At 40.6% G+C, this 24,225-nt stretch overlaps 1 protein-coding gene across 1 annotated transcript; it reads right to left on the minus strand.

Moving 5' to 3' along the window:
- Positions 1-7,549: 7,549 nt before the first annotated feature.
- Positions 7,550-22,418, minus strand: LOC101628886 (probable small intestine urate exporter). Its single transcript, XM_012732927.1, is given in 10 exon segments — positions 7,550-7,693; positions 12,952-13,042; positions 13,472-13,619; positions 13,695-13,827; positions 16,736-16,882; positions 16,991-17,109; positions 20,458-20,544; positions 20,733-20,820; positions 20,902-21,135; positions 22,234-22,418. Coding segments are annotated over 10 exon segments (1,314 nt in total). The 5' UTR covers positions 22,357-22,418.
- Between the last annotated feature and the right edge of the window lie 1,807 nt (positions 22,419-24,225).

Below are 24,225 nucleotides of genomic sequence, written 5' to 3' on the forward strand. Positions count from 1 at the left end.
GCCATCTTTCATCCCTGGGAGGATAAATCCTACTTGATCATGGTATAGTAACCTTATGATTACCGTTGAATTTGATTTGCTGAAATGTTTGCTTTGGTGTTCATCAGAGATGATCTGTGATTTTTGTTCCTTGTGCTGTCTTTGTGTGGTTTCTGAATCAAGGCAATGTCACATCATAAAATGTATGAGAGAGTATTCTCACTTCTTGTGTTTCTGTTTGTCTAGTGTTTTTGTGAGGTGCAGTTTCTTAGCTCCATTATTTCTAATTGTGGCTGCCTCATATTTCCCTTATCCTTCCAATGTTATATCTCCCATAAACATTGTTAAAACTGTTGCCTGAATTTCCTTTCTGACATGCTGTATATTTCTGAGTCAACATTCATTTCAGGGCTTTTCCCTCTGGCATTGATGATGTGTTCTATCTCCTCATTTTCATTTTTTAAGTGGGTTTTTTTTTAAAGATTTATTTATTTATTCATACAGAACTGGGGTACAGGCCAGAGATGCGGAGGGTGAGAGGATTCACCAGAGACAGAGTGGGGAGCAGAACAGGCAGATCGATGAAGTACACTGCTGAGGGGAGCAGCGGGCGGGTCAGGAGAGGTCTGCTGAGCCATGTGGTCACCTTCGGGGCAGGCGGGGATCGAACTCATGTGGAAGTGACTTAAGCTTCTTAGTGCTGCTGTGCTTTAACCGGCTGCGCCACCAGGGAGGGCCTTAAGTGGGTTTTAATTGGGCTGATTTACAACTTTTTACCTACTGAAGTAATCAAGGGGTAATAATATAAAAGAGAACGAGGTCAGTGATCACCAAGAAATCACCTCCAGTTGGCTCAAGAGCTTGAACATCTTGTTGGGCTGTATGTGCCCAAGATGTAGGGAGGGGGAGGGTTCCACAGTGATTCCCTCCTCCAGGCTTGATCCTCAGTCTCAGTTTTGAACAGTATCTTGTCCATGTTCACACTAGGCTATTTTTCCTCACTAGATGGACTGCCAGCCACAGGTACCCATTGCTATGATGTTTAGGCCTGGTGTTCTTTACCTTCCCAAGCACGAGACATATTATCTGGGGGCCACTCCCAGTTTTGGTAGGTTCTCTAGCTCTAGCTTGTTCAAGTATTTTTCTATGGTGCTGGTTTTGGATAGTACAGCCTAAGTTAGGGAGGCAGCCTGGAATGTTTCTGCCTGGGCTTCTACTAGAAGGACTGTAAGGACAGTGTGCCTTGCCTCAAGCCAGATGTCTTTTTTCTGTACCCAAATGTCTGCAGCATTCAGGCTGTGCAGTCCTAAGGCTTTGATGCCTTCTCATGCGCCCCTTACCTAGTGTGATGCCTGTGTTAGGAAATCTCAGTTGATGTCTACTGTGGCTATATATGTATGTGGCAATATATCTATAGTCATCCTCCCTCTTAAGGCTTATATTACCCCATTATCACTTGAAGAAAAGTTCATTTAGCGTTTTCTTCTACTTATTCCCTCTGGATGGGATGCTCCTGTTATGTGCTGTGGTTATCAGTTTTTGCCTCAAGGGTTTCATTTTAGAGCAGCTTTGTTGTGAGTAGCTGGGAGAGGGAAGCCCAGCCTCTTCATTCTGCCTCCAACTTGCCAGACTCTAATTTAAAATATTTAATGAAGTAACATTGTTTTATAATATATATGCATTTATGACATACATCACTAAAATTAACATTTGTGTATACTCTATTATGTCTGCCCAAAATGTCTACTTGTAAACATCTTTCTTAACAAATAGCCCCAAAGACTGAGATACCTCACCATGAGTGTAAAAAATGGTGTCATGAGTCACTCTATATTAAGTTTGGGACTGAGTTGGGGAGGGAACATCACTTTTGGTGATCAGGGGCTTGAGTTCTAGGCCCCAACACTATGATGTTGAAGCCAGTGCCTATGGCAGGGAGATAATAATGGAGATAGCAATTAGAATAAGAAGTCTTAGGGGGAGGGGTCAAACTGAAATAAGGAAGCCCTGCCCCTTCAACAGAGAGATAGTGTAAATACATTGCTCTGAGCTCTAGTTTGAAATTAAGAATGTCCCTTGAAAAAGAAAAGGAAACAACTCATAACTATGTTACATGGATTTTTGGTCAGAAGTCATATTGGCTGAGCACTCTTATGAAAAGCTGTACTAAGAACTGGGTCCAAGTTGAGTTGCACAACATATCACACAGAATTATTACACATGAAGCCCCACTTCAATGGTTTCGAGATGGGAAGTTATTATTTGCCCAAAATGAGTTCTCAAACTCAACACAGACCAAGATAAAACTGTTGGTAATTTCCAAAAGTAAAATAAATTTACAAACCCATTATGTAGGCATATGGTTCAAATGCTTAAAAAAGAATCCACACATGGAATTTCAAGTATAAGAATATACTAAGAGAATAGGCAGATGTAAGAGGAACTCTGTGAAAAACACAAGAAAAATTTAGGCATTGAATTGGAAAACTAAGTGTTTTGACAGTTAATGAATACATCCATGAAATATAAGCTGAGCTACAGAAATTTTGCTGAATAAAAAAAACAGTAATGAGAATTAAAAGTAAAGTTAAGAGACTTGGATTATTTTAGTGAAAAGATCTAACATGTTGAATAAGACTTCTGAGAAGAATAAGATAAAGAAAATAGAGGAAAGCTGATACTTTAAGTTGTTGAGTGTGACCAGCTAGGGGCAGTAACACCTATCAGTAGCTACCTGTGTGACCAGATAAGGGTGATAACGAACTGGGCCTTGCATCCGGGGCCACAGCAATGAGTCACCCCTTTAGAATCTGAACCTAGAATCTATATAAGAGACCCTTTTCCCTTATAGCACTGGCAGTAGCTGTGGACCCCACCCTAGGGAGCTCCGTCTCAGCTGCTGTCCAGGAGCAATAAACTCTACTTGCTCAGCCTTTCTGCTTCCTGTCTTTCTTCCTTGCGGCCAGTCACAGAAATTGGGACAAAACAAAAGTAAATATGACTTTTCCAGAACAGATGAAAAATAAACTCTCTCAGATTCAGGAATCACAGTGGTTCTCAAGCCAGAAAATTTCATTAAATCAGAAAAAGACATAATGGGAAAATATTGCAGAATAGAAATACACAAAACTTAATTTTCATTAAAAGGTCATTAATAGAAGTAGGGAAATTGATTAAGGCATAATATCAGAGAAGAAGACGTTGCTTTGTGGGTTGTGATTATATCTTTAATTGAGGTAACTGTTCCTCATTTGCATGCTCTTTCAGAGTACGTCACTGCATCACCCCGTCACCAAGGCTCCCCTATAGTCCTCCTCTACAGTTCTAGGGGAACCCTCCATGTTTCACGCTCTACCTCCACAAGCACCAGCTACAGTCACCTTTGGCCAGTTCCCAAAATCAGTTTACAAAAATCGCTTGTGTCTTTGTATAGAAACAAGGTAGAAAAGAAAGACATAAGAAACAATCCCATCTATAGTCACATAAAAACAAATTTCTGGTATTAAACTGAAAAAGGAGTTGAAAAACTTGTACAATGAAAACTAAAAGGCACCATTTAAATAAATGAGAAGACACAAAGAATGGAGAGAGATTCCCTGTTCATGGGAGGTAGTCATTTGTAGAATGGGCATCCTCACAAAGCAATACCCAGATTCCCTGCAATCCCTTTCAAAGGTTTCAAAGGCTTTATTCAAAGAAATACACCAAACAATACTGAAACTCACCTGGGAACTCAAAAGACTGGATCACCTAAGTAATCTGGACCAAAAAAATGAATAGTGGTACCTGGTAGTCCCTGTGCAAGATTTGGTAGGGACCTTGTAAAATGCTCATGGTGAAAGAGCCCCAGGTGTTAACTTGTTTGAAGACTGATTCACAGTAATTACAGTGAGATGGATACAGGAGAGGGCAAGGAGGAGACAACTGAGACATGTAACTCATGTGTGACTGAGCAAATGAGTCAGTGGCATTGTGTTCAATGGTGAAGGGAGTGTGAGTGGGAGAACAGCTTTCCAGGAGCTAAAGAAGAGATCACCTGGGGTTGAATTACCTGCAGTCTCACCAGAGGGGACATTGCCAAGTAGATATTGTGTCTACCCATTTATGGCTTGGTAGAACTGTAACTTGAAAGGCATCACCCTTATCCCTAGATTTAGACATGAAGGGAATGAGGAGGAACTGGCAAAGCCATTAAACCTTTCTCAGATCCGTTTACTCAGAGTCCCTGGCCGAGACTGACTCTGAGTCTGTTTCATTTGGACTCACATGTCTGTGGTTCTTCTGCTATGCACAAGCTCACTGCCGAATGGGAATATCTGTGAGGTGTCAGGCAGAGCACTCCAGGGCTGTTTCTCTCTACTTAGTCTCTGCCCTGAGTATTTCCTCCAGAGGAATAGTTAACTCTTAATCTAGTTCAAAAAGAGTGCTTTGCACCCCAAATCTTCACAGTTTTATCACTTTCCAAATATATGGGATTTCACTGTGCTTTACTTCCTCCCAAACCAAACTTCACTGTAAGAATCTAGTCTGTTTTAATGTTTTTCTTAAAATGCTGGTGATTATTTTTTTCTGCCAATATTGAACATTTTGATTCATTTTTCAGCATAGATGTGATTAGTGCTTTTTTTTTGAACCACAATCAAAAAACATGGGACTTACAGATATTGTGCAGCAGGAAATTTAACCCATTTCCAACATACCTACAATACTGTTTCACCTTCAGACTTAAGATAATTTATATTCACTTTCTGCAGCTATCAGATGATTTTTATCCCTAGTTTTCTGGGATTGTTTATTTTAGAAAATGTGACTTTTTTCTTGCTTTTCAGAGTTATCTCAGGATAAAGAAATCCTCTTGCCAACCCAACAGTCTCTACCCCAAGACAGTAAAAATGACACCTTTTTCTTTTTCTCTAGGAAGGGGGCCCGTCAATCATCTCCAAAGCATAACATTAAGGGCAATAAATTGAAGACCTACCTTAAGGTGGATTACAAGTTCTTCATTTGCTTCACAGAATCTCTGGAATCATCCTCTAATCTTTACAAAGTTCGTTCACTCCCAAAAGGTAAATGATTATCTACAAGCTTTAGCTATTACATTACCAGATGTGAGAAGTTTATCTGATTCGTGGTTTAATTTTAACTTTTGTTTAATTGAAAAAATACCATGCACATAAAATCTTCATTCTACAAACCTAGAGAGTTCACTTACATTAAGATCATTTTCATTCAGCATCACTGTAATTTCTGATATTCTCTAGTTCTTCAATTCCTCATTCTCACCTCCTGGTTTCTCTTATTCTATTCCTTTTTTGATGTAGTATATTTTGTCCTTTTCAGAACTTTTTCCATCATCCTCCTGTTCATAGAGTGATATTCTCCACAAAGTGGTGTCTTAATATTTTTAGTTGACTGAGATGATCTTTGTGAATTTAATTACAGGTATTTTTAGGAGGTTCTTGAATTTTCCACAAAAAGTGGCATCCAGTGTTTCCTCTTTCTTCAGGAGTAATGGTCTTACAAGACTAATACACAGTGGTTCTCTGTTGTTTGCTCCAGTTTGCTCCTGAACTGCTTGGCTTAGGATATAGTAGCGATTTTTTTTTTTTAACTGAACAGAACTATAGCTAAGCTACTATGTTGGAAATTTTTATCTATTGGTTTCTCAAGTCGATAATAAAATCACCTGAAATTAAGAAAAAATATTTGTTTCCTCTGTTTTGATATTTTGAACTGCATCACCATCCCCACATCCCATCGTGGCCATGTCTTTAATCACGGCTCATAACAGAATTTCCAGAACAAACTTGAATATGGGTTAATACTTCCTGTTATCCTCCTGATATTACTCATTTTCCCATTAAGTACTGAAGTTGGTTCTTATTTTAAATAGATGTATTTGTTATCTTAACAAACTTTCTGTTCTTCTGAGTGTGAAAAATCAAAACACAAATATAGATAGAATTTTGAAATGCATTTGTAGCTTCTATTGAGATAATTGCATCTTTTACTCCTTTATGAGTCATGGAAATATTTAATTTTTAATACTGAAAACAGATTTCATTCCTGAAATAAAAAACAAAGAAGAAATATTACAAGGAGCATTATGCTTAGTTTTAAATTTCTTAGCATCAGGTTAAAGCAGGAAATGCCACTGTGTGAGCTGCACAGTTTTGTCTGATAAAAATATCTCACAGACATGGCTTCCCTGTGTGACTAATAGTGTTGTGCTTGGAACACAAACAGGAGTTGGAGCTTGTCCACCATCTTTCAGATACATGGCTCTGGATTTCATTGTCCTGCTGGGTATCATATCACATGTTTACCAAACACCTGTTAATATTAAAATCAACATCCATGAGTTGAATGAACATGATTTAAAGAGCGTTATGAAAATTCCATTATAGTTTTTCTCCTACTCTGGTTAATTTCTAAATACCTCAAATACAGAATAATTGCACAACAGGTACAAAGAACTTTTGCTTAACCATGAGGGTGAGCTTCTGGCATGATGCTCTAAAAGCTGCTCCTCTGGAAAACACTTTTGTAATGACAAGGTCATTCTACATGACTACAAAGCAACTATCAGTACCAGGTAATTAACATAGGTACCTTACTCCACTTATCCCCAGGGAACTCTGGGGGCCTTAATCCACATGAGCTGTGGAGCAGCTCACCTTGACCTTGTTCCAGCCTCTCCCTGAGGACACTGAACACAACTGCTCAGAGGATGAAAGAGGATGGGAAGAGCCTACACATGCCTTTGAATCAATTCATGGAAGAAAAGATGAAATTATGATTTCCTCCCTACCTCCACTGCAAAGCACTTTCTGGTAACAAAAATTCATGAGTTTGATTTAAGTAACAAATATACATTCCCAGTTAGAACATTGAAAATACTCATTCTGATATGTAATTCAGTGCAGCATTCGAACATGAGAGCCCGCCCGATCTCTCTGAAGAAGATAAATTACACACAGACTATTTTCTGCAACAAAAAGCATGTTTCTGGCTCTTATTATTTTAATGCAATTGACATGACATAGGCTTATAATATTATATAGCATTCAGGGGTACATCTATGTAAATCATCAACAGTATAGACTGCATATCCCCATTAAAAGTCTAATTCCATCTTTTACCATATGTCCACTTAATTTCTGGTTACTACGTTAGGTGGTCTAGAAAAGATTTTGTTTCATTTAATGCTTTTTTTTTGTATTTTTGGTTTCTAAATGTACACATTTCGCATATGAGTGAAATCTTACAATGTTTCCTTTTCTTACTATTTCACTATGCCTATACTCTTGGTTCACCCATGCCTGCTGTTACATAAGGCATGGAAATTCAGACACACCTACGATTTCAGGCACACAGAATTGAATAACTAGCCTTCTCCATCCCTCCCCTATAAAGAACCAGACAGGACTCCCGTGTTACACAGCCAGATTCCCTGGCCAGATACTGGCAGCAAGTCAGTTCAGTGGGTGCTAGCCCCTCACGCAGGCCCCAAAGGGGAAGGTCCATGAGGGCAGGTAATGCACGACTAGCCACAGGATATGAGGCGTCCCTAGGCTTGCTGAGACGTGGGGGAATGTTGACCGGATGCCCAGTCTTGGACTTCGGCTCCTCCCAGGATGAGGTAGATGACCAGGCCTGCTATGTCAACAGCAGCTGCAATGAAGAAGACATTTCTCCAACCAAACTCTGGGTCCTGGGGGTGAGGAAGTACAGGTTAGTAGGGCCTAGTCTTTCCCTTTTGGTTGAGAAAGGCTTGGTGTCCTGTCCTGTTCCCACTTCCAGCTCGCTCCACCCCATGGACCCTGCTCCTCCAGGATTTTGCAGGAGTGTTTCCGTGCACTGGCCTTCCCCTCTGCTGGAATATTCCTCTCCAAATAGCTATTCCATGGACTCCCTGCTTGTTCTCTTGCTTAAATGCTCCTTTTCACTGTCATTTCAATGAAATTCACCCCTGCTCTGGGCTCGCTCCACTCCCGTGTTCCTCCATTCTGAGCACTCTCTTTAGCATTCAATGCACTCTGTAGTTCACTCACTCCTTCACTTTCGACTGGCTACTTCTCTAAAACATGAGCTTCCCAAGGGTAGGTAGGGTGTTTGCTGATTTTACTCACTTAAACCATAGACAGCACATGCTAATGTTCAACAAATAGTTTTTGAATAGATGAATGAGTTAATATATGAATGAATAAGTAAAAAACAGGGGAACAATGTCAGTTTGAAAATTTCCATTTCTACTTGTGTCCATCAGTGACAAGAAGGGGATTTTGGCTTTACAAAAGGCTGCTCTCAATAATAGAACATTTAAATTCTGAGCAAAGTCTTCTTTTTCAGTTCAGATAGTATACCCATAACCCCCAGGAAAAAGCAAAGGCAAGGACTTGATTCCTCAGAAAAACGAGGAATATATTTCTCTCTATTCTTCACCATATCCATGACTTATTGGTAAAAAAATTCAGGAAAATACAGAAAAATTGTCACCTGAATACCATACATATCTGCCTTCACATAAAGGCTATTATCACTAAGATTCTAAGGAAAAACGCTGTCACTGCATATTCTGAAAACCTTAAAACACCTCCTCATATGGGAGACTGCAGAAATGCAGAACACCATGCTAATAATGGTGAATGCAGTGTCTACATAACCATTGATGGAGATGATGGTGTGAGTGCAGGTTGTGTCGTTTTTTATCCTTCACTCAGTAGTTCACTGATTTTGTTAATATCAGGTTTTGTTGGATAATTCTTTCACAGATAGGGCTAGCCTTTGTCGATCCTGGAAATTTTAAGGTTTCAAATAAAAGTGCTATGTCCTTGGAAAGCAGAAATTCAGGCGAATTGCAATGGATTTGTGGCACTTTACCAGTATAAGCTAAAGTGAACAGTTCATATTCTTTGGGTAGATTCCTAGGAGTGGAATTGCTGGGTGTTATGGCTGTACTATTTCTACTCCATCAAAACCTCCACACTGATTTTCCTGTATTTTCAATTCATGAAGAATGTTGCAAACCAATGTCACCTTAATAAAATGAAGAGGCTACAGTTTACATTCCCACCAGCAGTGTAAGAGGGCTCCTTTTTCTCCACACTTCAGTCAGCACTTACGCAGTGCTTCTGGGTTTTTTTTTTTGTTGTTGTTGTTAGTTTTTGTTTCTTTTTGTGTATGTGTTTTGTTTGGTTTTAATGGTCTATTCTCATAGGTGTGAGGTGGTATCTCTTCGTGGTTTTGATTTGCATTTCCCTGAACACTTTTTCATATGCCTTTTGCCACTTGTGTGTCTCATTAAAGAAATGTCCATGTAGCTGTTGTGTCCATTTTTTAACTGGGTTGTTTTGCTGATGTTGTTGAATTGTGTGTTCTTTGTGGATCTTGGATACCAGCCCCTCGTCACATGTAATGTATGCAAATATTTTCTCCCATTTAGTCAAATGTCTCTTTGTTTTGGTTGTTACTCTTCTGCTGTACAGAAATTTTGCTTATTTCAGCCTGATGTACAATAGCCAAGATATTAAAATACCTAAATGACCCCCCAAGACAGATAAAAGGGCCAAGAAGATGTGGTATGCACACACAATGATACAACTCCATGATTAAAAAGATATGCGAATGCATATCTTCATTTGTGGCATCAGGGAAGGTACTGGAAAAGATAACGCAGAACAGCATAAGCCAGAAGGAGAAAGCTAAGTATTGGCGGGTTTCACTTGTATGTGGAATATAGAAAAAACAAGTGAAGACAAAGGCCACCTTAAAACAAACACCTGACTGTAGATGTGTGGCAACAGCAGGGGAGAGGAGGGATGGGAAGGGAACGGATGGACAAGTGTGGACGGCATGGTGGACTTCATGCTTTGGTGTGAACTTTGGTGGTGGGAAAGCTGCCATACCACACCTGCGGGGGAAATCCCATACTATCAGACGTTTAAAAGCATATAAGAAATGGTCGGTAGGTGGATGGACGGACGGACGGACAGTCGGACGCACAGATGGGCGGATAGATGCAGAGTCACCAAAATTATGAACTTGCTATTTTAAACCGAATATCAGACAACCCGCCACCTAGTGGCCAGAGGTGTCAAGGCCAGAGATTTCTAAACAAGAGACAGAACTTTCTGGTTAAAAAAGTCACATCAGGGCTCTCCCTGGTGGCGCAGCGGGTTAAAGCACAGGGAAGCTTAAGCCACTTCCGCATGAGTTCGATCCCCGCCTGCCCTGGGGTGACCACATGGCGCGGCAGACCTCTCCTGACCCGCCCGCTGCTCCCTCAGCAGTGTACTCAGTCAGCCTGTTCTGCTCCCTGCTCTGTCTCTGGTGAATCCTCTCACCCTCCGCATCTCTGGCATGTACCCCAGCTCTGTATGAATAAATAAATAAATCTTTTAAAAAAAGTCACATCAGGGTGCCCTCCCTGGTGGCACATTGGGTTGCAGCAAGCTAGCCGCAGCCACCTCAGTGCCAGTTCAATCCATGGCCAAGTAGCTGACCCACATGGTGCAGCAGACATCGCCATGTCTCACCCGTTGCTCCCCTCAGCAGTGTACTTCGACAATCTGCCTGTTCTGCCCCCTACTCTGTCTCTGGGGAGTCCTCACACCATCCCTGTACCTCTGCCCAGTACCCCAAGTTCTGTATGCAGAAATAAATCTTTTTAAAAAGTCACATCAGGGAAGATCTCTAAACAGAAACAACACTGTCAACCAATATTGTGTCCATAAAAAAATCCAGAACTATAAACAAAAAATCAGAATTACATTGTATGATGGTAGCGGGTGTTTGAGTGGAGCATGTGGCATGATCGCACATCTGAAGAGAGATCCTGTATCTTTAATTCATAAACAATACTGCAAAGCAGTGTCACCCCAATAAAATAAACAAAAACAGAAAGGCCAGATTTATGCTAGTCTTGAAAAAAAAGGACACCTCAATAAATAATTGCCAGAATTACACTGAGAAGTGGAGGAAGTTTCTGACTCAGCTTTATGTCTGAACTTGATAAAGCTTAGGGCTGATCTAAAGAACTAAAGGGAATCTTTTCTCTTCTACAGTCATTTTCATTGGGGGAAGCCCAAAGGAAAATTCAAGGGATTCCATCAGGGCTTTGATCTATTGTCTTGCACACTATTTCTCAGCTTCCTTTCCTCACAGAAAGGAAACAGTACAACTGGTGGTGGTAACGTTCTACTCTTTAAGAATTTAGCTTCAAATGAAGAAGGGTACACATTTTCTTAGTAGGTAGCTCTTCTGTTTCTTTAAGAGGAAGAGACTTATCAAAGGAATGTCTTTTTTTTTTTTTTAAAGATTTACTTATTTATGCATACAGAACTGGGCTACAAGCCAGAGGTGCAAGGCAGTGAGAGCATTCACCAGAAACAGAATGGGGAGCAGAACAGGCAGACTGACAAAGTACACTGCTGAGGGGAGCAGCAGGTGGGTCAGGAGAGGTCTATCACACCGTGTGGGTCACCTCTGGGGCTGGGGATTGAACTTACACTGAAGCATCTGTGGCCAGCTTGCAGTGCTGCGTTCTAACCCCTTGAACAACCAGGGAGGGCCCCTCTTATCTTCTAATCACAAAGGGGAGATGCAATTAGAATTAAAGCATGACCCACTTTCTATATAGCATATGAAGATCATAATAGATAAAGAGACAACCTACACGAATCTGCAAAGGTCAGAGGACCTACGGGCCACATCTTGCATAGATACAGGTAAAATGCACCGTGCAGAGCTTGTCAAGATCACCACAGTCACCAAGAAACCCCTGTTGAACTTAAACACTTACCATTGGGGCATGAAATCAACAAAATTATCAGCCTAAAATTCAGCCACCCATAGAAACTGCCCTGGTCATAGCTTGCACAGCCCATGCAACACGCTCATCTGACCTATTCAAAAGCCCAACAGGAGAGGACCGTGGTTTGAACAAGGTCTGAGAGCTGTAAGTGTCCTAGTTATTCTCAAGCACCCGGTAGTAACCAATCTCCACATGGTTTTCTTTAATTCCAGTAAAAATCTCTCAGTGTTCAGTCATAGATTAGAGCAGCATATTTTTGAGCCTTCCAATGTGCCCTGATAATCAATATCTTTAGGCTATTCTTTGTAATGGACATCATACTATCAACTCACATGGACAGTAACGCCACAAGTGTCTCTAGATCCAACTTACTTTTCACAAATAATTAATATAGTCTAGATGATTTTAGATTCCCACTAGCACTACGCTGCCGCAACATGTGAATGATTTGTGTGTGTGTGTTTTTTTTATTCATACAGAACTGGGGTACAGGCCAGAGATGTGGAGGGTGAGAGGATTCACCAGAGACAGAGCGGGGAGCAGAACAGGCAGATCGACGAAGTACACTGCTGAGGGGAGCAGCGGGCAGGTCAGGAGAAGTCTGCCCCGCCATGTGGTCATCTCCGGGGCAGGCGAGAATCGAACTCATGTGGAAGTGGCTTAAGCTTTTTAGTGCAGTGCTTTAACCCGCTGCGCCACCAGGGAGGGCCCGAATGATTTGTGTTTTTGTTCTAAAATTCTTGAGCCTTCTCAAAAGGTCACTCTATATTTCTTCCTAGCCTCAGCGAAGAAATGAAAGTCTCCAAAGATGAACTGCAACTGTTTAAAAGAAATTTCTTTTGTCACCCCAAGACACACCAAGAATTTTACGAGAAAACTTGCTGAGGAGCATGAGGGCTGCGTCTTCTAAAAATTCAAGTAGTATTGATAAAAGCCTGTAAGATTGAGCATTCTCCTTCACCCCACACTCAAGTCAATGACAATTTCCCTTCAGGACCTGAGTGTGGGGTGAGTGGGGAAACATGAGGGGCACTTGGGACTTTCGAGTTCATACTCAGCCAAATTGAGGAGGGAATGAAAAGTCCCTTAGTCTGACTTCTACTTGAGGACAATACAGATTAGGTTTCTGAATATTTTCGTGAGAACATTTTCCTCACCTGATTGATGAAATATCCACAAACGGTGGGAGAGATGGCCCCAGCTAGGAAAGAAAATAATTGCAATAGTCCCTTGAGGAAGGCACTGTATCTGAGAGAGAGAGAAAGGGCACAGCAGTTAAAGTCTCAGTTCTATCAAGCTATCACCGGTCACTGTGCTCCCAGCCAGTGAGCTGACCCAAATGGTACAGCTGACCCCTCCTATCTCACTCACTCTTCCCCTCAGAAGTGTACTTCAGTAGATCTGCCTGTTCTTCTCCTCACTCTGGTGAATCCTCTTAATCAACCCCCTTCATTTCTGGCCTACACCCCAGTTGTTATATGCATAAATAAATAGAATAAATCTTTCAAAAAAGCATTGACCAGCTTTGGGTCTTCAGAGAATTTAGTTGGACACAGAACAGGTGTTCATATTTCCTGTGACCTGTTGCAGGTCACTCATATCTGATCGTGTATTACAGCAGGTTCAGGGTGCTGGACCTGACCTGAGTTTCTAGGAGGACAAAGCAAGAGTCCCTACCGAGGAACAATATCTACGATGCTGATAAGGACTCCTACTTCACAGAGACTGCCGAAGACACAGCTCAGCACCAATAAGGCAATGGTGGTGCTCAGGCTGGATGTGACCCAGGGCAGGCACAAGAGGAGTCCATTTGGGATAAGAACCCCTGGGAGGAGACAAACACAATGAACAGGCAGCTCCCTGCACTTCCCACACCCACCCTCTGTGCTTTGGTTCTTACCTATGGCAGTAAAGAGTTTCCTGATTGTGATGAGTCTAAGGATTTTTCTGGAGAGGAGAAAACCAGCCAGCTGACCTCCAAGGATAAGGGAAGGAAAGGAAAAAACAAATGGCAGGGCTGACAGGATCCCACTCTGGGGGAAGAGATAATGAGGGGCATGTCATCACCCCCACAGTGCCACAGTAACACAGACTGAGCTGTGGGGATTATCTATAGCTATGATTATTCTTTATAGGTGATTTACTTTAATATAGAGTCCATGTTATTGGTATGAGCTAATATAATTTTAATGCTCGAAAAGAAAACTAAACTGAATAAAGCATACATTTATTACTATGCATATGGTTCTTTTAACAATAATATAGAACTAATGCTGTCTTCATAGCTTGTGATCACCTGAAAATACATATTACAGAAAACAAAATCTGCTAGGACAAAAAGAGAAAAAGAGGCAAGAATAGGAACAAATCATAGAAAAGGTAAACAAAGCTTTGGGTTCTTTCCAGGAATTTGTTTGGTATAGAGATAAACACTTTTAAAAAAAAAAAAACCAACTTCAGAATAATAATAAATCTAGTGAAATACCATATTGTAGGTATCAAATTGGCAAAATTCCAAAGTCTATAGCATAATCCTTACAATGGTGGGGAATCAGATTCTTGAAAATATTGTGAGTGCATTATAGAAAGCAATTGGACAGTGAGCGTAAGTATGTATAAGTATATATAAAACCTTTCCTTGAACCAAATATACAAAAATTTACAGAAATTGCCACACAAATACATGACAAGGGAACAAGGTTTGCTCTCAATCATGAGGTTCAATTGCTCAATCAAGGGGTTCAACTCAGATGTCATCCATCAGGACCTCCTGTTTTGATATGTGAAGCCTGGCACAGACTATAAAAATCAGCAGCATATGCTTTATTTACAATTGGAAAATCATGGAAGCAGCCCAAATGCCCAAAAGTAGATGACTGAATAAAAAAGATGTGGTACATATATACAATGGAATATTACTCAGCAACCAAAAAAGAGAAACACATGTCTTTTGCAGCAACTTGGATGGAGCTGGAAAAGATCATGCTTAGTGAGATAAGCCAGAAAGAGAAAGAAAAAAACCAGATGGTTTCTCTCATAGCAGGAGTATAATGGGCAGGGTGAGAAAATAACAAGAATAATGAACAACCATATACCAGAGACATTTTGCGGGGGTGGAGTGGGGAATGGGATCAAAAACGCGGGGGTGAGGAGGGAAATGCACGGGATTATGGTGATGGCACACGGGTGACTTGGTGATGGGAAACCCACGGGGATTACAATTGAGATGGAAAAAAAAATGTACAAAATGATGTAAAAATAAACTTTTGTAAAATAAAAAAAAAATCAGCATAGGCAATATACAAATATTTAACTTATTATAATTTGAAAAATATTTCTCATTTGTGTAAGCTTGACTTCTTAGAAACAATGGAATATATTATGAGAAATCTGTAAAATCTTATCTGAGGAGTGAGCTGGGAAAACTGAGACATTTGAAGACCGGAATGAAAGCATGGTTTTTCAATCTTTTTAAAAATTTTTAAATATTTTTAATGTATAAATTGTTGAGCCCTGGTTTATCAATACAGCCTTTAAATTAAAATGTACTAAAGGGAAAGGAGAACATCAGTTGTGAATAGTTCACTCTCACCTGGTCCAAGCTGTTCCTTTTATGCCTGAGTAAAGGGAGACCATGAAGGTCACGTGACTTAGTGGGAAATCACCCTGAGAGCTCTGAGGCCAGGCCCTTGACCCCCCCACCACTCCCCATCCTGCCCTGCTCAGCCTTGGCATCTGGGGGTGAAAGCCATGTGGCCTCACTCCAGACACAAACTATTCCCAGCTGCAGCCTCAGGACGCCTCGCTCAGCTCAGATGTCCTGGTTCTCTCGTCATCTTGTGGCCCGTGTCCTGGTTTTCTGCTGCTCGGGTCTTCCTCCACCTTTAGGGAGACCCCCACTGCCTCTGTGTCCCAGGACTTCTGATCTCAGCACCCAGGCTCCTTGCATGCACGATCCACAGGCTCTGATCTGACCTGACTTCTGCTAAGAGGCAGCTCTCTGTTACCCTATTCCCGTGTTTCATCAGGGAGCCCAGTCACCCTGGGGACACAGCTTTAGAGACCAAAGGGGGAGTAGAGCAGTAATCCAATGATCATGTGACTTCCCCTTTCAGTGGGATATGCCCTCCTCCCCAGTCAGCAGGGAATGAAAAGCTCTGTTAGTCATTCAGAGCATCTGCTCATTTTCTGTAAAATCTGAGAGCTATACACAAATGCGCGCCTTTCTTGTCATGTGTTACACTGAATAAAATATTCTTATTTTTAAGCATTATCTACCAGTCTTTCATATAAGTTCTATCTGGACCTTTATGCCCCATCAATAATGCTGAGTGACCAGTGGAATCAGACTGGTAGAGCACAGCATAAAGAATTCTTAGACTATGTTTAATAATAGCAACTCCGGAGGGGCTGGCAGGCAGAGGGGGCTAGTGGTGGCATGTCATGGTTACTGGCACAGCAGCTTTGGTGCGAGTGGGTGGGCATGGGTGGGCAAGTGGTGGGAGCGGGTAGACAAGCACACTGTTGCTGCATATTTATAGTTATATAAGCAAATGGCCAATCAATCAAATCTGAAATCTTACTTTCAGCATATATTGTTTATGTTCTTTGGTCATAGCACTTCTGAAAGCAAAATTTACTGTTTAATGCTTTTTTTTTTTCTTGAGCTGCCAGCAATATCATGCGGACAAAGGTTGACTGGACTGAGCACAATTAATATGCATTCAGTGAATATGAGGATGACCTGGACCAATATCCCTCAGCCCCTGTAAGCAGTAGGTCACGTTCTCAATGAATCAGTACTCAAGTGAACCAGGTTGAACTTCAAGTAGGAACTTAAGGTCAAGAATCTAATACCCTGACACAGTGACCTTCAGGGAAAGAGAGAGTTCTGTAAAGAAGCATTAAACAAAGAACAGAAAGGATTTTCTCTATACTTACATCTCAGAGGTTAGCTTGAAGTACAGAGTTCATGTACGTTGGTGCATATGACATGATGATATAATAACGCCAGTAAATACAGAAAGAAGAGACTAAAATGACCCACAGTGGCAGGGATTTGACCATAGCCTTAATGGGGACAGAAGCCTGGGGAGGGAGCCTGGAACAAAGCACATAACAGTGTCCACTCTCATAATTCAAAAGCTTTGCTCTACCTCACCTCTCACCTCCAACACACTTAGACAAACAATGTACCTGTTGAGCCAGCGAATCCCTGATGTATTCCTTCTCCTCAGTGCTGATAAATGGGTGATTCACAGGGTCCTCATAGACAAGAAGCAACCAGAGAAAAGAACAGGCACAGCCTGTTCCACCTGGGAGAAGAGGGTGCAGTTAGCACTGGATGGACTTCTTTCAACTTGCTCTACTCTGGGTTGAAAGCCCTGGTTGACAGAGCCCTAAGCCTGTATATTAATTGTCCCTGTGTCTATACCCTTGTCCAACTCTCCCAAAGGGGGATGGTACATCTCCACCACCTGCATTTGGCCTTAGCCATGTAATGATATTTTGCCAATGGCATGGGGATATTTCAGAGCATATCCTAAAAAGCACTGTTTTCCCACTTCTCTTTTGGGTCGCAGGCATTGGCAATGAAGAATGTGCCCCAGCTTGCCACTGTCCAAGACAGAGATGAGCCACAGATCATACAGCTGCTTGCTCTCCCACAGACAAGAAAAAAAATGACCGATGTTTTAAACCTCCGAGTCTTGTTTTTTTGGAGGTTCTGAATGCACCATTGTAAGGCTATAGCTCATTATTAAAGGTTATTAGTGTGTATGCACCATAAGTGACAAGCCTCACTTTTGAAGTACCAGATAGGATTTATCCTGCTGATGACAATATGACATGTTTCAATTATCTTTCTGTATCTGTCTCTAGCACACAAAACTCAGTAGCAGTGTAGGTGAGCAGTTGATTACCCTGACAATATCTAGCATTGAAATGAATTAACCCTCAAAGAGATTTACTCTTTTATAAAAAATAAGTTATTTATTTTTACATCATTGTTCATTTTTGTACATTTGTTTTCTCTTCTCAGGTATAGTCCCCGTAGAATTTTTACCACTCATTCATCTACGCATCAGCACCATAGTCTTGTGCTCTTCCACCCATTTTTTGATGTCTTTCGCCACCCCTCCCCTGCAGAATGTCTCTGACTGTCATTTTTTTGTTGTTGTTGTGCTGTATTTTTATTATTATTTTTCCCTTGATCCCTTATTTGTTTCCCCTATATTACTTCTATAAGTGAAACCATTCAATATTTTTCTTTTTCCTTCTGGTATATTTCACTGAGCATAATCCCTTCTCTCTCCATCCATGCTGCTGTGAATGGCATGAGTTTATCTATTTTCGATTGCTGAATAGTATTCAGTTGTGTATATACACTACATCTTCTTTCTCTGTCCATCTATTTTGGGGTATTTGGGTTGATTCTAAATCTTGCCTATTATAATAGCGCTGCAATAAACACAGGGTGCATGTATCCTTTTGAGTTGGTGTTTTTATGGTATCTGGTCGATCCCAGGAGTGAAGTGCTGGGTCATATGGTAGTTCCACTTTTAGTAGTCTGAGGAACCTCCACACAGCTATCCATTGTGGTTGGACCAGTGTGCATTCTGACCAGCAGTGTGGGAGAGCTTCTTTTTAACACCCTCGCCAACATTTGTTGTTGCTAGTCTTTTTAATATGTGCCATTTTCACTGGTATAAGGTGGTATCTCACTGTGATTCTGATTTCCATTTCCCTGATAATGAGGGGCATTGAACATGTTTTAATATGCCTGTTGACCATTTGCATTTCCACTTTGGAAGAAGTATCTTTAGTCTTCTACCCATTTTATGACTGGATTGATCACTATGATTTTGTTGACTGTTAGTTTTTGGCATATCTTTGTGATCAGTCCTTATCAGTTTTATAGAGTGCAAAAAATTTTTCCCCCAATCTGTAGAGTGACTCTGTGTTATGGTAGTGTCTCTTTTGATGTACAGAAGTTTTTTAGCTTGATGTAATCCCAGCTGTTTATCTTTTCCTTCACTTTCTTTGCTTTGGTTGATGATTTTTCAAAGATGTTATGGAGATATATGTCATGTAGTGTTATACATACATTTTCTTCTACATATTTTATGATTTCAGGTCTTATGTTCAATTCTTTTATCCATTTTGAATTGATTTTTGTGCATGGTGTGAGATAGTGGTCTAGTTTCATTCTTTTGCTTATGTTTTCCTAGCACTATTTATTGAAACATCTTTCCTTGTTCCATTGCCTATTATTTACTCCTTTTTCAAAGACTACTTGTCCATCTATGTGTGGCTTTATTTCTGGTCTTTCAATTCAATTCCATAGTCTGTGTGTCTGTTTTTGTTCCAGTATCATACTGATTTAATTATTATGACTTTGTGGTATAGTTTGAAGTCTGGGAGTGTGACACCCTCATCTCTCCTCAAAGAGATTTACTCTAATAGATAAATTATTTCAGTATTGAACAACTGGGCAATATTCATAGTGACTGCAAATATGATCATTTTAAATTTCCTTTTAAAAGTCTTAGAGTCTTATGAGCGCTCTTCAATTAACAGCTTATACTTTATGCATTCATTCACAGAGTGCAGTCAATATTCATCAGGCATTTTGCTAGATATTGAGAATATAAAAATACAAAGAGTTTTATCAACAAGTAACTTCAAAATAAGTGGGAATGGATACACAAAATACATCCCACTGTATTTAATGTGAAGATGGAGGTGTCAACATAGGTGGGCATGTATTTGGTCAGTTCTTGTCTCAATATGATGTTACTGTTTCTCAAAATCATTAGCAGAATAGCCTCTCTCATTGCATGAGTAATTTATTTTGCCCATATTCACGAATTTTCAGGCCAGAGCACTTCTTCACAATTTGTGTAGAAAAAAATGTTGAACTGATAATGACAAAAATTTATTGCCTGAAAGGACTTTCCACTAAGGAGAACACCAGTGAACTTCCTGCACATAGTGGGATCTGGCAGGTTGCATAGAGGATTTGAGAGAATGTTGCAAATATAAAAAACACAAAAATTAGCTAAAAGCAACTGGACAACCCCAGCCTAGATTACATAAAGACATAATTGTAAGGTAGTAGAATGTTGCCTCTGGATTCTCCATGTGTTTTTGAAAACTGTCTGCAGTGTGTCTCTGTGTATTATGCACATTTCAAAGCCTTACATGGTCTGCCCTGCCCAGAAGTCATTCCTGGTTGATTTATTACTCCAGTCAGTATTTTTACATATACCTATGTCACATTCCCACAATTTTCTGGTTGTAGGATTAGTAGGAGAAAATTAATGTATTAAATTAATAAGCATAACTAAAATATAGCCATCAAAATAACATGAAAGGTTATGTAGGGACTCCATGTAGGGGTTTAGGGTTCAATTCGAAAGCAGGAAGGAATGTGACAATGCCTCTAAAGTCATCAGGCTGTGCTACCTATGTACGCAGGGTGCTAAAGCTTAATGTCATTTTGAAAGACTTGCAACAAGATTTGATAGGTAGGGAGATATCAACTTCACTTATATAAATACTCGTATCTAATAAATAGGATGTGGTAACCATAGATGACTTGGGTCACAGAACACACACCCTGATTCTCTGTCATCCTCTGAAATGGAGGAGCACAAACTCACCAAAGATATAGAAGACATAAGGCCATCCTATCATCTGGCAAAGGAAACCTCCCACAGCAAGGATGATGAAGGTTCCCAGTGCTGATCCTACAGAAGAAGTGAGGTTGTCCTGGGTGAGAGAGTCAGATTGGGACTCTGTGTGAACCACATGCAATTCATACAGAGTTGCAGGATGATAAAGGTATTGGTTGGGATCCAACCCTCAAATTCACCTCCTTCACTCAATAGCTGTGTGATGATGATACAGCACATAGGTGAAAATTAGGGACAATTACCTGATACAGCAATGGTTATCAGCTGACTCCTTTCTAGTGGGGGAGCCCATTTGACCCAAATTGAAAACTGGCTTGTAGCTACCATAACCTGAAAAAAAAAATCCTTTCTTAGCTGTCTAAGGTCAATTTGGACCCATATTCTTATCATAGTTAGAAAACATCCTGGTACCTGGCTTATGCCTTGGACAACTCGAAGGACAATGAGAGAGGTCACCCCTGCATCAGCTGCCAATGGAGTGCAGAGGGTCAGGACTGAGGAAATAAACAAGCCAGCACCAACCACATACTTGGCTCCAAACACTCCAGCCATATAGCCAGTGGGGATTGGAGCCAAGAGAGAGCCATAATAGAGTGCACGGAGAAGGATTCCTTGGATCTCAGGATTCCAGTCATACACAGGGGCCTGGATGACAAAAAGAAATCTCATGTCAGTCTCTGGATAGAGAAAGGAAAAATTTGTGAAAATTTGAGAGACAAAATTAATAATGATGATGGTGATCAACAATTCTCCTTCATCTTCTCTAATTTCTCTTATCTACAATTTCAAGAAAAGATACCTAATCTATCTGTTTTCCTTTCTTGCTTCTCCCTCTCTCTCTCACACACACACATACACAAACACACACAAAATATGCAATATCCCCTTCCACACTTTTACTGGTTCCACAGTTACTTGACCAATATAAATATAAGAATCAAAAAAGAAGGTAATCCTATAAATAAATAAGCAGCAGATGCAAGGTATTGAAAGATACGAAAAAAGAAAGAGGAATGGACATAAATCTCTAACAACTGTATTAGTGATTTTTATCATTGTAGGAGAATAATTTATGTCCATTAAATGATAAAATCTGCTTCCTCTATTCTAACTTAGCCCCTGGTAACACTTAGACACTAAGTAAGGATAATCTCCTCAAATACGTAACATTCTGTGAAAGTTCCTGAAACACTCTAGGTGCTCAGTAAATAAATTTCTAAGTAAAAACCATTTGTTTCTTTTTCTTTTTAAAAAAATATATTCATTCCATCATCCTTCATTTTTGTACAGTATATGGTTTTCCCAGGAAATTCCCACCACAATTCACCTGTGTACCATAATCATAGTCCCTTGGGCTCGTCCCACCCCTGTCCTGGTCCTTCTCCCTCCTCCTCTCCTACAGGATGTCTCTGATCTATAATTGCCTGATGATTTTCATTTTCACTCTATTATAGTTGTTTTTCTTTTTCGTTCTGGCTTATCTTGCAGAGCAAAATCCCTTCCAGCTCCATCCATATTGCTGTGAAAGGAATGAGTTTATCCTTTTTGATTTCTGAGTAATATTCCATTGCGAAAATATACCACATCTTCTTTATCCAGTCATCTATTTTTGGGCATATGGGTTGCTTCCATAGCTCACCTATTGTAAATTTTGCTGCAATAAACATAGGGTTGCAGATGTTCTTTTGAATTAATGTCTAGCTAAAAACCACTTGAAATAGTCCAGAGTCTCATTAAATTTACCACTGTCATAAATTCCATTTGTGTGTCATTCCATTTGTCCTGGGTGTCAGTGGGGGGCCCTTCTGTAGAGGCATTGAGTGCTGTGTGGTTCACCATAGCTGGCATGGCGATGCTCAAGTTCATTTGTTGGCGAAATTTGAAAAGTTACAGAGAAACAAAATGAAGGCCATCCCATGTCGCACTGAGCAAAAACCTGAGAAGAGAAAGCAAAGAAAGTCTGACAAGACTTTACCCATACCTCCTAAAATCCAGAAAGGGCCAACCACTACATTCTGTCTGTGGAGTAGGAATATGGAGAAAGCAGACATTGCTCTGTAGAGGCTGGTGGACACCAGCTCCCCTACCCCAGAACCACTGTTCAGTCAGTGACTGGAGGGACGTGTGGTGATGGCCAGAGCCTGCATGGGGAAAGAGGTTTCCAGCCAGGGCTCTGGGATGAACTGATGACTGTGGGGATGGAAAGAACTGATTTAGAGAAAATAGGTCTGGAAATATTACTTCATTGGAAGTGGGCAGTAATGAGTAGGTGTTGGAAATGACTCCTGGGATGGCAGTTGGTACCATTCACGAGTTGGACATAGGGCATAATTTGGTGCTGGGAGATGAGTCTGTATAGGTGGGCTAGGTAGAGTATAGATGTACATCAACTTCATCTTTGAATCTTTAGCTAGCTCACACAAAATGCACCAGTATTCCACAGGAATGCTTGCGTGATTTCAGGGATGAGTGCAGACACACAGTTGGACAGGAGCTGGAAGGGTTGGTTGAACTGCCCTGTCCTCCTGGCATGAGGGTGCCCCACATTCTGGGGAGAAAATGCAGGTAGACGGCCAATGTTGTTCCCCTTTGTGTAGGGACACCCTTGTTAGGAGTCAGACTCCAACTTGGATGGATTCTGCACTGCAAACATTTACGTTCCATTTTGATCACCCCTGCACGGTTGGTCCAGAGTTGTCTAAGGAATGCCACATTCATAGCATTGCCTCCTCTCAGCCAAGAACAGGGGTGATTGCCCATCTTTCAAGTCTGGCACTTTAGTATTCTTCAGTTATGTCCCAAGTTTTTGGTAGCTATTTTGTGGTTTCCATAACTCTGTTATTCCCAATATTTTCATGTCTTTTTCTTTGATTGTAGAGTGAAATTAAAATGTCTGTGCATTTTAGAATGACCTCTTAATAATATGTTTTAATGAAAACACATGATTTATTTTGCTAATACAGTAATCAGATGGTTATCTATAAAAGCTGGAAATGCAGTTTGTGCATGTTATTTTGCCAGCTAGCTTTGCACAGAGAGGGAGTTTTAACTTTCCTCTCAGTCTGTGGTCTGAAGCATTTTAGCTTCCTCAGTTAAGTTTTATTTTATGAAGTTCCAGGTCTAGTGAATGTCTGGGATTAGTGGGATTAGTGAATATCTATATGCCACACATTCACCTTACACAAACTTGGGCCCACACGTTACTCAGGCATCTTGGCCCCGAGCCCTACCCAGGACACCAGAGCACATTTCGTTCTCATGTTGCCTTTGGGGTTATTTTTGCCTATGAGTTTCCCAGACCTTTTTCGTTTTGATGAGCTTGGCCACTTTGAAGAGGGCCGGTGAGGTGTTGTGTAGAAAGTCCCTGAATTGGGTTTCTCAGTGAGTATTTTCATGATTAGTATGAGGTAAGGTATTAGTAAGAGGAAGATGGTAAGGAGAACTGATGCTACCCCATCAGATTTTGTTAAGGGTGAGTGGTAGCACAATGATTCATCTTGTTGATAGGGAGTTTGATAATCTATTCAGCAGTAGCTCATCTTTTTCCTCAAATTCTACCCTGTGTCCTCACTAAAGCTGTGAGGATCTAGCCTCCACCATCTTAGGTGGGAAGCTCCATAAATTATTTGGATTTCTTTTCTACAATATACCTAAGCATTTTATGTTTTCTTGTGACTATGATAAAATATATATTTTATTTGTATGGAAAATTTCTCCAATATTACAGTTTTTTTT

The sequence above is a fragment of the Condylura cristata genome, unplaced genomic scaffold (assembly GCF_000260355.1).
Source record: "Condylura cristata isolate star-nosed mole 26May11 unplaced genomic scaffold, ConCri1.0 scaffold00037, whole genome shotgun sequence".
Lineage (NCBI taxonomy): Eukaryota > Metazoa > Chordata > Mammalia > Eulipotyphla > Talpidae > Condylura > Condylura cristata.